We start from the raw sequence: 13678 nt of genomic DNA, 5'->3' as shown, positions 1-13678 counted from the left end.
TATAGCCTAGTCTAAAGGGTACTTTACATGCTGCGATATTGGTACCGATATTGCTAGCGAGCATACCCGCCCTCGTCGGTTGTGCGACACGGGCAAATTGCTGCCCGTGGTACACAACAACGCTAACACCTGTCACACATACTTACTTTCCCTGCGACGTCGCTCTGGCCGGCGATCCACCTCCTTTCTAAGGGGGTGGTTAGTGCGGCGTCACTGCGGCGTCACTAAGCAGTCGTCCAATAGCAGAGGAGGGGCAGAGATGAGCGGCCGGAACATCCCGCCCACCTCCTTCCTTCCTCATTGCCGATTGACACAGGTAAGGTGAGGTTCCTCGTTCCTGCGGTGTCACACATAGCGATGTCTGCTGCCGCAGGAGCGAGGAACAACATCGTACCTGCAGCAGCAACTATATTAAGGAAATGAGCGATGTGTCAACGATTTTTCACGTTTTTGCGCTCGTTGATCGTCGTTCATTGGTGTCACGCTGCAGTGTCGCTAACGGCGCCGGATGTGCGACACTAACGACGTGACCCCGACGATATATAGTTAGCAATGTCGCAGCGTGTAAAGCACCCTTAAGCATGCAGATTTGTTATTAATTTTGAGCAACTTTTTAACTACATGACCCGACCATGGCCCAAAAAAGTTCATCACAGTAGATCGACTAGATTTGATCATCACTAGTGATGAGGAAGCACAATCGTACTCGGGTGTTCGGTACTCGTAACGAGAAGTCGGACAGGCGGGACTCAAGTACCCAAGTATAATGGAAGTCAATAGGGAAATCAAGTATTTTTCTGGAAGATCTGCCAAAAAAATGATTGAGTTCTCCATTGACTTCCATTATATTCTGTACAAGAGTCAATCCCGTCCAAGCGTCCGACTTCTTGTTACGAGTACCGAATACCCAAGCATGGTAGTGCCCGCTCATCACTTATCACCTATCATGTCTTTGCTGCTTAGGCTAATTCTAGATGAACATGAAAAATAATCTGATTTTCATCCAGAAAAAAACCCAGCTGATTTTTCATCTCTTTTGTCAACTGTATGACATCTGTATTGCCACCACTTTTATACATCAGCAGTCAATAAAATAGGTTGCTGAACACTTGATTAATATGGGGTCTAGGGATTTTCCCACCCATAGACATTGAGTCCCAACTGAAATACACAAGAGACTAGTGCATGCTGTGATTGCTTTTCAAGTGAATATTCAACCTATTTAAAGAAGAAATAAAGGTAATCTGTGCAGCTCTATTGAATAACATTGGTGTAGGTGCTGTCAATTTTTTCCCATGAACAGTACTAGGACTATAACTACTGTCATGTGAACGTAGACTTATAAAAAGGCATTGATGGTCTTAATTGACCGTTATTGACTCTATTTTGTGACCAGCAAACCGGTTCCTCCAAGTGGACATCAGCTTCAGTTTGCCGACTGTGTGTAATATAGGCCGTGGTGGATTTGTATAAAATGGGCTTAGGAAAGCCAAGAATGTTTAATGAGAACCTGTCATGTCAAAAAACTATTATTAATCTGTAGATGTTGGTTAATCTGCAGTTTAATAGAATTCTGAAGTTGTGCGGTCACCGCAATTAAACCACAGCTACTGGAAGGAATTGAACTTTATTCCTCCCAGCAGACTGGCTTTCAGTCATGGAGGCGTGGCCAATGCAGCTTAATTCACTGCTTAGTATACAGTGAGTGGCAGCTGTAACCACACCCCACCACTGACTGACAGCCAGCTCTGCAGGGCATCCGTACAGAGCTTCCTGTCAGTCAGTGCCAGGGCGTGGATACAACTGCTGCTCATTAGGCACAGAGCGGTGACTGATGCTGTGCTTCTACAACTAATAGCCAAAGACTGATGAGAGGAATAAGTGATTTCCTCCTGATGCTTTCAGTCTGCTGACCACACAGCTTTAGAACGCTATTAATCTGCAGATTAACCCCATATCTTCAGGTTATTTTACATGACAGATTCCCTTTAAGTTAAAGATGAATGTGAACCTTTCTGGATAATTAAAATGTGGCATGTAGAAGACTATATTGTCTTTTCATGGTCATACATCCTTACTTTATCTGTTTGCTTGTGAATTAGGATGAAACGTTTTTATATTACAGTATTTTATCACATTGTCCATCTCAAAACACCATACTGCGATTTCTGTGTTGGAGTTCGCACACACTAGTGTATAAATATGACTAGTGCGATGTGAGAGAAAAAAGGTATTCTGCCCACACCTATGTTATTCAATGAGGAAGAGCAGAGCTGCTGCTTTTTTTATTCTGTTGTAGGAAAAAAATTGCTGCATACTGTAAGTGGTCTCATAAATCGGACGAGACACCTATTCAAGTCTATGGGTGCGAGAGAAAAACGGATACCACGCAGAGCATTTTTTTGTGGATATATTACCATTCTGCAGTATAGAACACTTAAAATGATCCGCTAAATGATTATAGAATAATAGTGTGCCGCCTCCGCGATAGCCGACGGGCTGCTTGGATCCGGATCCGCAGTGGCTCGAGGGGTCTCTGGACCTGAGGCGGGGTCGCGCGGCCGCTTGAATATGAAAAAGGGGAAGAAAGGGTGGATTGGATAGTTTTGGTGACGTCACCCACGGGTTGTTGTAAAATGGGATACCACCGCTGATGCGTTTAGGAGAGAGGGAGAGTGCCCAGGAGCAATGGCATGGCAGCTGGTGATGTTAACCCCTCTGTGGGCAGGGGAAGGTGTCCCGGGGCTCGGTGATGGTAGGCTGGGACCCGTTGGAAGCAAAGGGGCACAACGTACTCACACAGTCCAGAGATACTGACACTGACACCAGGTAAACCAGTCTTGAGCGCCCTGCAGCTTTAATTGGAACACGCTGGGTCCGTGCCCTTTTGGCGTTGCTGGTTGGTCTGAAGTCTTGTCCCTTGGCACTATGTTTAGTCTTGGTGGATCCCTTTCGCCTAAAACTACTCGGGTCCCGCTCACCTGCGTGGCTAGCAGGGTGAGCTTGCTCTCAGGGTTCACGCTTGGGATTTTCTGGACGGTTTTGGGAAGTCCTATCCCTCTCGTTGTGCTAGTACCCCGATTTTGGAGCGGGTGGAGAGCGAATTACTGGGCTGCATAAAGCTACTTCCCAGCCCAGGGTCCGCGTACCCCGTCGTGCCCTGGCCCCTGCCCGGTTGTAGCACAAGGCCGCAGAACTGCCCTCCGTGACTGAATAGTCAGTGATCAAATGAGTATGTGAGCTGTGAATAACGTTTGATCTCATGTGTGTGGGATTGGTGATGATGGACGTTAGCATGTTCAAACCCTTTATTCTGCTGAGAAACAATGAGTGGATTTTTCCCGCTATTTTTGTGGCTATTTTGCTGAATAAATAAATTCCTGTGGACTCTGAGGATAATCAGCGCAGTCATTATTTTGTGCAGATTTTTTTTGCACATAAATGGGATATAAATGAAAATAACCAACCCATTCACATGAGAGGGCACAGTATTTAGCAATATAAAGTAAAGTCATGACCATAATGCCGCTGTAATTCTGATTAAATTGATACTTTTGGTGAAGGAATCTGATCTGTGGTTTTTATTCTGATCATCCTCTGAAGTTTTTTTTTCTGATATTTCTGTGTAGGGTCTTCTGCTCCTCCGCTCCTGCAAATTTCTTGCCTTAGGAATGTAGGAAGTTATAGTTTAGGTTGCTTTCACAATACGTTTTTTTAACATGTCATGAACGTTTTTTTGCTGTAAAAGTGGATCCTGCTTTTACAGCAAAAAAACGCATGCAAACGCATGTGTTATTTTGCAGGATCTTGTCACTTTAAGTTTATGGGCGGGCATTGAAGCCATGTGATCGGGAGTGAGGGGAACTGAACGTGAGACTGGGAGCCGGCATCTGACAGCTGCCGAGGCTCGTAACCAAGGTAAAGATTGGTAACTTGCTTGGATACCCGATATTTACATTGGTTACGAGCATCCGCAGGTGCTAGGAGCCGGGCTCCCTGCTCCCTGCACACGTAACCAAGATAAACATCGGGTAACTAAGAGAAGCGCTTTGCTTGGTTACCCGATATTTATCTTGGTTACGAGTGTCCGCAGCTCTTAGGCGGGGGAGAGGGAGAGGGTGAGAGAGGCAGAGAGAGACAGAGAGGGAGGGGGAGAGAGGGACTGATCACGCGAGGCTGGTTTCTGGGCATGCTCAGTAGAGCAAACAGGATCCGGTCTATCAGCATGCCAGCGTTCACATGCGTTTGCGTCCAGTATAGTCAGGATCCAGCAATTTGCAGTATTTGCACGCAGCTCAAAAACGCTACAAGTAGCGTTTTTGAAAAAGATAAAAAACTGCAACTCGCTGGATCCTCACTATAACGCACGCAAATGCAGGTGAACGCATGTTGACGCGAGTCCATTGCAAATGCATTGAAATGAAAACGCATTTGCACTGGATCCGTTTTTGCGTTAAAAAAAAACGTTCATGACGGATGTTAAAAAAAACGTAGTGTGAAAGCAGCCTAAAGGCTACTTTACACACTGCGATATCGGTCCCGATATCGCTAGTGTGGGTACCCGCCCCTATCTGTTGCGTGACACGGGCAAATCGCTGCCCGTGCCGCACAACAGCCGTCACACATACTTACCTGTCCGGCGACGTCGCTGTGACGGGCGAACCGCCTCCTTTCTAAGGGGGCGGTCCGTGCGGCGTCACAGCGACGTCACTAAACCGCCGCCCAATAGCAGCGGAGGGGCGGAGATGAGCGGGACGTAACATCCCGCCCCCCTCCTTCCTTCCTCATAGCGGCCGGGAGGCAGGTAAGGGGAGCTTCCTCGTTCCTGCGGCGTCACACGCAGCGATGTGTGCTGCCGCAGGAACGAGGAACAACTTCGTTACTGGTGCAGTAACGATTTTTAAGAATGGACCCCCATGTCGCCGATTAGCGATTTTGCACGTTTTTGCAACGATGCAAAATCGCTTATCGGTGTCACACGCAACGGCATCGCTAATGCGGCCGGATGTGCGTCACAAAATCCGTGACCCCAACGACTCCGCATTAGCGATGTCGCAGCGTGTAAAGCCCGCTTAAGGCTATGTGCACACAGTGCGTTTTTTGCGCGTTTTTCGGGTGCGGTTTTGGCCTCAAAACTGCATGACTTTGCTTCCCCAGCAAATTCTATGAGTTTTCATTTTTGCTGTCCGCACACAACTTTTTTTTTAAACTGCGTTTTTGAGCTTAAAAAAAAAAATGGACATGTCAATTCTTTCCTGCGTTTTTCTGCGTTTTCCCCCCATGCAATGCATTGGAAAAAAGTAGAGATCAAAAACGCAGAAAAAAACGCAGTAATCGCGGTAAAAACGTGCACGTTTTTTGCCGCGGGTGTGTTTTTGTGCGTTTTTAGCAGCCATAAACGCACAAAAAACAGCCGTCAAAAAAACGCAGCATGTGCACATAGCCTTACAGAGATCCCACCAACAGCCAGAGAAAAAAAATGTCCATGTCTAAATAAACTTCCAAATGTCAAAAAAAAAGTAACCAAATGAGTTTTTTTTTCTTGTTTAGACATCCGATCTCTTCTGTAACGCCTATTGCTTATAACTCAGACTAAAGTACAGTATGTTTTTCTAAAACTAGTGATTTCATTATTTTGTTTGAGATACCTTATATATTTTTTTAGCCAGTAGTGGTATTTTTAAAAATGTGAGTAATGAAAATATTGTTTCTATATGTTTAGGAATACACAGACTTAAAAAAACATTACCAAAGAGAAAGGTGGGGTTCATGGCTAAAACGTATGATCCTATTGCCCCAATAGCTGAAGAAATAAGTGAGGAAGCCTGTCTCCTGTGTTTCGATGAATTTCAGGTAAGTTGTGATAAACTGTGAATGCTATGGGAATAATCAATGTAATATAGTCTTAGGCGGGCTTTGCACGTTGCGACATCGCAAGCCGATGCTGCGATGTCGCACGCAATAGTCCCCGCCCCTGTCGCAGCAGCGATATTCTTGTGATAGCTGCCGTAGCGAACATTATCGCTACGGCAGCTTCACATGGACTCCCCTGTCCTGCGACCGTCGCTCTGGCCGGCGAACCGCCTCCTTATTAAGGGGGCGGGTCGTGCGGCGTCACTGCGACGTCACACGGCAGGCGGCCAATAGGAGCGGAGGGGCGGAGATGAGCGGGATGTAAACATCCCGCCCACCTCCTTCCTTCCGCATATCCTACGGAAGCCGTGGTGACGCCGGTAGGAGATGTTCCTCGCTCCTGCGACTTCACACACAGCGATGTGTGCTGCCGCAGGAGCGAGGAACAACATCGGACCGTCGCGTCAGCGTAATCATGGATTACGCCGACACTGCACCGATGATACGATTACGACGATTTTGCGCTCGTTAATCGTATCATCTAGGCTTTACACACTACGATGTCGCATGCGATGCCGGATGTGCGTCACTTTCAATTTGACCCCACCGACATCGCACCTGCGATGTCGTAGTGTGCAAAGCCCGCATTAGGATGTTGTATGTAGGATCTTCAAACATTGATAAAATTAGAGTTAAAATAAAGTGTATAGTCATATTAAATAGACTCTAAGTTTTTGCTACCCCATGTGAAAGCAGCATGATGTAGTGTCAGATAGCAGGGGATAGGGGCTCCTATGCTGTCCCTCACACTAGGGGACCATAGGCCATGATCCTAACCAGTACTACTCTGATACCCCCCTCGAACCATGGAAGAACGCGGCATGAGTGTGATAGAAAACAGATAAAGATAGACAAGGGAAAACCAAAACTCTGACACACTGCACATACACAGGAATTGACAATGAGAGAATCAGAAGTAAAGCAACAGCCAGAAGGTAACAACAAAAGGCAACAAGGGCTAACTCCACAACTGCATGCAATAAGTATAACAACCAACAAATATCCTGGATCATAACACCTCACCAGACATGCTAAGATAAACTATAGCAGTCATAGCTGGAAGACTCTAGCCACCATATAAAGGAGGGAAGCAGATGTTATTGGCTTCCCCACAACATGTGATCAAAGGAGACTAACAAGCAGACTAGCACAGATTAACTCTTGCTTGCCTGCCTATGAATTACCACTCTGCAGGTCGGCGCCCGTGTCTGGCTGCTTTTATCACAAACACCAGAGTAGTTATGAGGCGGAGTGTTAGAATCTGTAGTCTAAACAGAACCCAGCGCCGTCATGACAGTTGGTGAAGTTTGTAAAAATCTTCTTGTGACCCAGAGACCCTGATGTCTCCAATGTATTACGTACAGGACTGTGTGATATATTTTTTAAAAAATTGTCTGCTGCAGATCTACCAGCTCTATATAACCCCGCCCACAGCATTGATTGGCAGCTTTCTGTCTACACCGTGAATCGGCAGAAATTTACCAATCAATTTTGGGGGCGGGGTTATAGAAAGCTCACTTGGCAACAGGTTTACTAATCCGCTAGTGATGATCTCCTGTGGATAAAAGAGTGATTTTATCAAAACTATATCAAACAGCCCACTAAGTGACACATTGCTGAAATTTGGGTCTGCCTCTGCGTTGCACTATACTGTTCTCAGTTTAGGTGGCAAAATTCTGGTGACAGATTGCATTTAAGCATCTGAACAAAGCTCTACATTTGATTTGCTGCTTGATGCCATGTACCATTTTTCACTATGAGAAATGACTTTGAAGGTATATTCCTTATATATGAATAAAACAAACTAAAAATTCTAAAAACCAAATAAAAAGTGAAATTTCTAACAGGATCCGCATGCTTTGTGCCAACACTAATTACTGGTTACATATGCTTATATTTGCTATTCATTATGTGGCTCTGTACCAATCAGCCGATGACAGAGTCCCAGGCACTTACACATGTAAATTAACTATTAGATTTTTCTTTTCCCTTTTTTTTTTCCTTAGTTAAGTGAGTCATAATAGAAAGCAACTCTAGGTCATAATAAATCTTTTCTCTTAAATGCTAATGAAATTTCTCCATTCTCTTCATTAGTAGACTGCCATTAGTGGTAATTTGTAGCCTTCTCTTTTGTTCTATGGTATAATGAATGCGAGATCCTAGAAAAAAAATAAAAAATAAAAAAAAGACTATTACAAGAATACGTTGCCCATTGTTTTTCTGGTTACTTCTCCGGCTCTGAAACAGAGCTGTAATTTTACAGTATAAGTAAGGGGACAAGATCAAAAGAGAGTAAATTGGCAAGCAAGCACATCAAGTGACTCTTGCTTTATTAATTAGATAGCTTTTACAAATCAATTTATTCTCCCATGGCAAAAGGCATTTGTATCGCGCAGCATCAAAACACTACATTATAGCCCCAGGCAGATCTATTCACTGTGGTTTTTCTTCATCTATCAGAGAGTTTGGTGTAGTTCTGCCGGTTATATAATCCAAATGTTATTACAGAGCCTTTCCAAACACTAGTTAGGAAGCAATGTTTACCTCTGTAAAGGGAGATCGTTACAACTGTAATAAGACATAAAGAGGAGCGTTAAATACACGCAAATTACATGCCAATTATCTGAAGCTGCTCCGCAATGCTCTTCCACAAACATGGAATTTCTAACTCCTGTCAAGCAGAAGCAGTTTATTATGACACCTGCTATATGGTACTGTTATCCAAGAGTCAAATTGTTGATACACTTTTAGAACTTTTTTCACTTACCCCTAACTTTTTAGTTTGTTTTCTATTGACGTTTCTGACAAATTCTTAGGGGTACATTGCACGCTGCGACATCGTTACTGCGATATCGTCGGGGTCAAATTGAAAGTGGCGCACATCCGGCGCCGGTAACGACGTCGCAACGTGTAAAGCCTAGATGCGCCGATAAACGATCGCAAAAGAGTCGAAAATCGGTGATCTGTGTAGCGTTGGTCATTTTCATAATGTCGCACCAATAGGAAATACGATGTTGTTCCTCGTTCCTGCGGCAGCACACATCGCAGCATATAGATGATTATAGTATTATTTGTAGTCCCATCATTTAGTAGTTCAGGGGTGCACAATATTTTTTTTTTATTTTGGTCCGAGGGCCACATTGCCATACTGAATCAATCCCAAGGGCTGCAAAAATATTTGAAGAAGTACTTGCATGTGTACGCCGTCAGAACCACCATCGGTACAAGTATTTTCAGAGGATTTGGAGAGATTCTGCTCGAGAAAAATCGTTGTGAACACTCAATAAGTTAAACTGGCTTTTTGGAGCAAAAACTCACCACATCCTCCGCATGAAAATACTCAGAACTTAGAGATGTGAGAATAAATTTTAACATAACAAAAAAGCATATTCTCGATTGCTACATGTGTAGAAGATCAGAACCACTGTCAGTACAGGAGTGTGGCAGCAAACCCCCCATCAGGACACGAATGCAGCATCAGGATCACCATCAGAACATGAATGCAGCGCCAGAAGGACAGTGAGTACATGAATGCAGCATCAGGACCACCATCAGAACATGAATGCAGTGCCAGAAGGACAGTGAGTACATGAATGCAGCATCAGGACCACCATCAGAACATGAATGCAGTGCCAGAAGGACAGTGAGTACATGAAATGCAGCATCAGGATCACCATCAGAACATGAATGCAGTGGCAGAAGGACAGTGAGTACATGAAATGCATCATCAGGACCACCATCAGAATATGAATACAGCGCCAGAAGGACAAACAGTATATGAATGCAGCATTACAACCACCGTCAGTACATTAGTGTGATGAGAAAAACGGAACAAAATACTGATCAGCCAATCCATTGGTAATGTTCTTAATCCTGGCAGGTAGAAAATGGAATGCATGGAAACAAAGTCCAACTGGTCACCAGAAAGAGCAAGATCCAAGAGGCAAAAGGTATCCAGCAATCAAAGTAGAATAAAAAAATTTTTATTTCACATATTCATAAAAGTCATCATGGGCAAGGAAAAATAGAAAAAGCAGAGCAGATGACACATTTCGGATCAGCAAGGATCCATACTCTTTTCTAAATTCATGTATTCAAACACTAATCTTAAATACACTCTCTAGGGTGAATGTTGGTCCACACCCATGTGCAACTATTTAGTCAATGCTATCAATACAGCGTCATGAATTTTTCTGCGTGCACTTTAAGAAACCCACAGATTGAGGTATTAAAAAGGGTTTGACTTTTTGTGCCTTCAGTCCGAACCAGTATTTATCAGACAATTAAAGACGTAAATAATTTTGTACATGCACTCGCTGTGAGGAAACATTTTTTGGATGCTAGCTCGCAGGAGGAGAAAGGGGAACTTGACGATAAACAGAATAAAAACGTATATATTCTGGGACATTTTTCTTTACAAAAACAGACAGCTGTACTAATTCTCCAGCAATTGTGAGAAGAGACTGATACATCTGTTACTCTGGATCGCTTAAAAAAACCCAAAAAACTAAAGACAAGGCTATGGATGACTCTCCGAACACCATAGAACGAGAACTTAGAACATTGTAATCGATAACCAGTTCACAAGTAATCTAACCAAGGCAGAAAATTCAGCCATTATACAGTAGCTCTGCGGGATAATCCCTATATTGTGGTTAGATCATCAGACAAAGCCAGGTCAATGGCCAAAATGAATAGCACTTTATATGAGAGGGAAGTGACCACCATTCTGAACCTATCAGATTTCACGTTGAAAATGAAGAGCTCAGTTTTGTTGGAGGCTGTCTTTTTAGGAATATTGAATAAAAGCAAAAAGAAGTTATTTGTTGATTGTCCTATAACTGCTATATTCCCTGCCCTCCGTAAAACCCATAAGGGGTTGTTCCCTCCTCCAATGCACCCTATTGTGGCCATTATTGGCTCCCTAAACAAGCATTTGTCAGCCTGGCTGGATGATTTGCTCCAACCCATGGTTAAAGTGATGCTGGGTTATATCAAAGACACTAAGGATCTGCTACAAACCTTGAAGTAAGTTGTATGGATTAATGGAGACAAAGGGGTAACTTTGGACGTGGTTTCAATATACTGTTCCTTGCCACACCATTTGTCTATTCAAGCATTGACATCATCTCTGTAAATTCTGCATATTCAAGTAATTTGACATCATATATAGTTTTCTTCTGCATAACAATTTTTTTATGTTTAACAGGAATTTTTTTTGAAGATAAAAGGATGTGCAATGGGCACTAAATTCTCTCCTTCATTGACAAATCTTTTCATAGCATGGTGGGACGAGATGCATCTATATATGGCCGTCAATCCACACGTGTCCTTTTTGTGATTGTACGGCCGTTATATAGATGACTTGTTGGCGATCTGGCATTCTCCCACCATACCCAGTTTGTTTTTTTTTTATTTTTAAAATTGTCAAGTCCTGTGTTTCACAATGCAGGAGTACCATGATGAAGTCCCTTTCCTGGATGTCTCTATTATTCGGGATCGCAAAACAGGCAATATTAGTGTATAGGCTATATAGAAAACTTGTTAGCTGAAACACCATATTACATGCATGTAGTAGCCATCCAGCACATATCATCAAAACTCTTCTTAAAAGTGAATTGATCAGGGCCAAGAGAACATGACCCCCCAAAAAGACTATATATTTACTATGGAGGATATTAACAAGAGGCTCAGACAGAGTGGGGTATGAAAGTAAACATCTAATAAAAACTCACCAATAAGTTCAGAATATGATCAGAGATATTTATGTAACTCCTTTCCTAAAAAAACCCCTTCATGGTAAAATTATTTTTTTCTAACCCATACAATGTTCATTTTGAAAACATCAATATAATACAACAACTATTAATTGTATACCAAGACAAAAACGTAGCAGGAATTTTGACTGAGGGCATACACTGTGTGGCAAGAAGAGGTACCACTATAGGAAATTCAGTTTCACCAAGTTTTTTTGAAGGTAAAAAATACAACAGTACCTGGCTAACCACTGTAGGATCCTATCATGGGAAAATATATTTCGAATGCCAAAACCGTTTGTTTCATATGTGACCAATAAAGCGTATGATATTAAATTGTTTATAAATTGTGATATGACATGTCATTTACAATATTTATTGTTCCACATGTAAAAAACAGTATATCGGTAAGACAAATAGGAAATTAAAGAAAAGGCTATCCGAAAACATAAGTGGATCCCAACCCCAAAATAATTTGAGAAAGAATCCATGTCCAGAGCTACCAGACCTTTTCTGGAGGTTCACTCTGATGATCTCACCTTTTTCTAATGCATGGGCATTGAGAAAGTGGATAAGCCATGAAGGGGAAACTGCGCTGGGTTTTAATGCAGAAAGCTAAGTGGATTTTAGATTTTGACATAATAGCCTCGGCAGGACTAAACTGAAGAATGCACTTTTTTATATATATATATATATATATATATATATATATATATATATATATATATTAAATAGCGGTCAAGATACAAATAATTGTCTCAAAATAGTGGAACAAAGTTTATACAATGAATTTTTTGTAATGCAGATAAGGAAGGACTGTTCAAATTATACTGTTTTTTTTGCTATTGCCACTCCATTGCTGCATTGTGTAATGAATATTATTTGCACACAGTGCTATTGGTATGAATTTATATGATTTTTTCTTTATTTTAAACGTCTTGGTAAATGTTTACTTATGTCTTTTGCATATGTTGTTTTGTGTGAAATCTTCTTTAGGTTATGTGCGCACTAGAAAGTGCCTTTTTCTTAAGAAAAAACGGACCCTCTTAAAGAATCCCACACCCGCGGTAAAAAAACGCACGAAAACCGCAGCGAAATCCGCATGCGGTTTTGCCGCGGATTTTCTGCTGGTTGCTCTCTGCGGATTTTTTATGCTGAACAGAAATAAATAATATAGATAATCGATAGACAGATAATGGATAGAGGGAAAGCTGGATGCCATGTCCTGACACACCATGCAGGAAGCCCATATGATACTGAAGCCTTTGTTTCTTGACCACAGGCCCCTGATGACTAAGTAAATTAAGAAACGCGTCGGGAGGTCTTAGAACATCGTTAAGGTCAGATTGTTGCCATTTTGAGGGGTATTGTGAGGCTGAGTCCGCCCCCCCCCTCTATAGGACAACAGTTTCATTTCTGTATCATTATAGTAAGACCGGATTAAAGGTTCCGGTAACTATGTGTAACACTGCAGACTAAAGCCCAGTACTATTCTGTGGACTAAATTGCAGTACATATTGGTGTGAAATTTTGTGTGACACTTGTAATAATCTATTTGTCGCCTTTGCGAGTTTGGTCACGGTGGGGGTATTCCCTACCGTCTCCGTTTGTCCTATCTTTATAATAGTAGGAGCCTGATTTGGGCCCTAATTATTTTATGGTTGGATTTACAACCAATTCTTGTTGTGTGGTTCTAAATTTTATTATAGGCTATTAAAAGCTACGTTTTAATCGTCACCACCTTTTTTTATTATACTTTTGCTTAGCTGGCTTATTATTGGATTGGTAAAGCATTGACACGATCTATTTAAATTCCCCCTATTTTTGTAGCCAGCTAGGGTAAAGCAGACAGCTGCAGCCTGCAAACCACAGCTGGCAGCTTCACCTTGGCTGGTAATCCAAAACAGAGGCACCCAACGCTGTTATTTTACATTAAATAAATAATTTAAAACAAAAAGCGTGGGGTCCCCCCCAAATTGGATCACCAGCCAAGGTAAAGCGGACAGCTG

At 42.5% G+C, this 13678-nt stretch overlaps 1 protein-coding gene across 1 annotated transcript in view; it reads left to right on the top strand.

Moving 5' to 3' along the window:
- AFG1L (AFG1 like ATPase) overlaps positions 1 to 13678 on the top strand; it is a 172858-nt gene that overhangs the window by 56956 nt on the left and 102224 nt on the right. Inside the window, exon 5 of the mRNA XM_075340067.1 lies at positions 5723 to 5853. Within this exon, the coding sequence (XP_075196182.1) occupies positions 5723 to 5853 (131 nt within the window). The remainder of the gene's footprint in view (positions 1 to 5722; positions 5854 to 13678) is intronic.

This window comes from Anomaloglossus baeobatrachus, chromosome 3 (genome assembly GCF_048569485.1).
Source record: "Anomaloglossus baeobatrachus isolate aAnoBae1 chromosome 3, aAnoBae1.hap1, whole genome shotgun sequence".
In the NCBI taxonomy this organism is placed as follows: Eukaryota; Metazoa; Chordata; class Amphibia; order Anura; family Aromobatidae; genus Anomaloglossus; species Anomaloglossus baeobatrachus.
The sequence above is the reverse complement of the archived record's forward strand: the minus strand, read 5'-3'. Positions and strand labels throughout refer to the sequence as shown.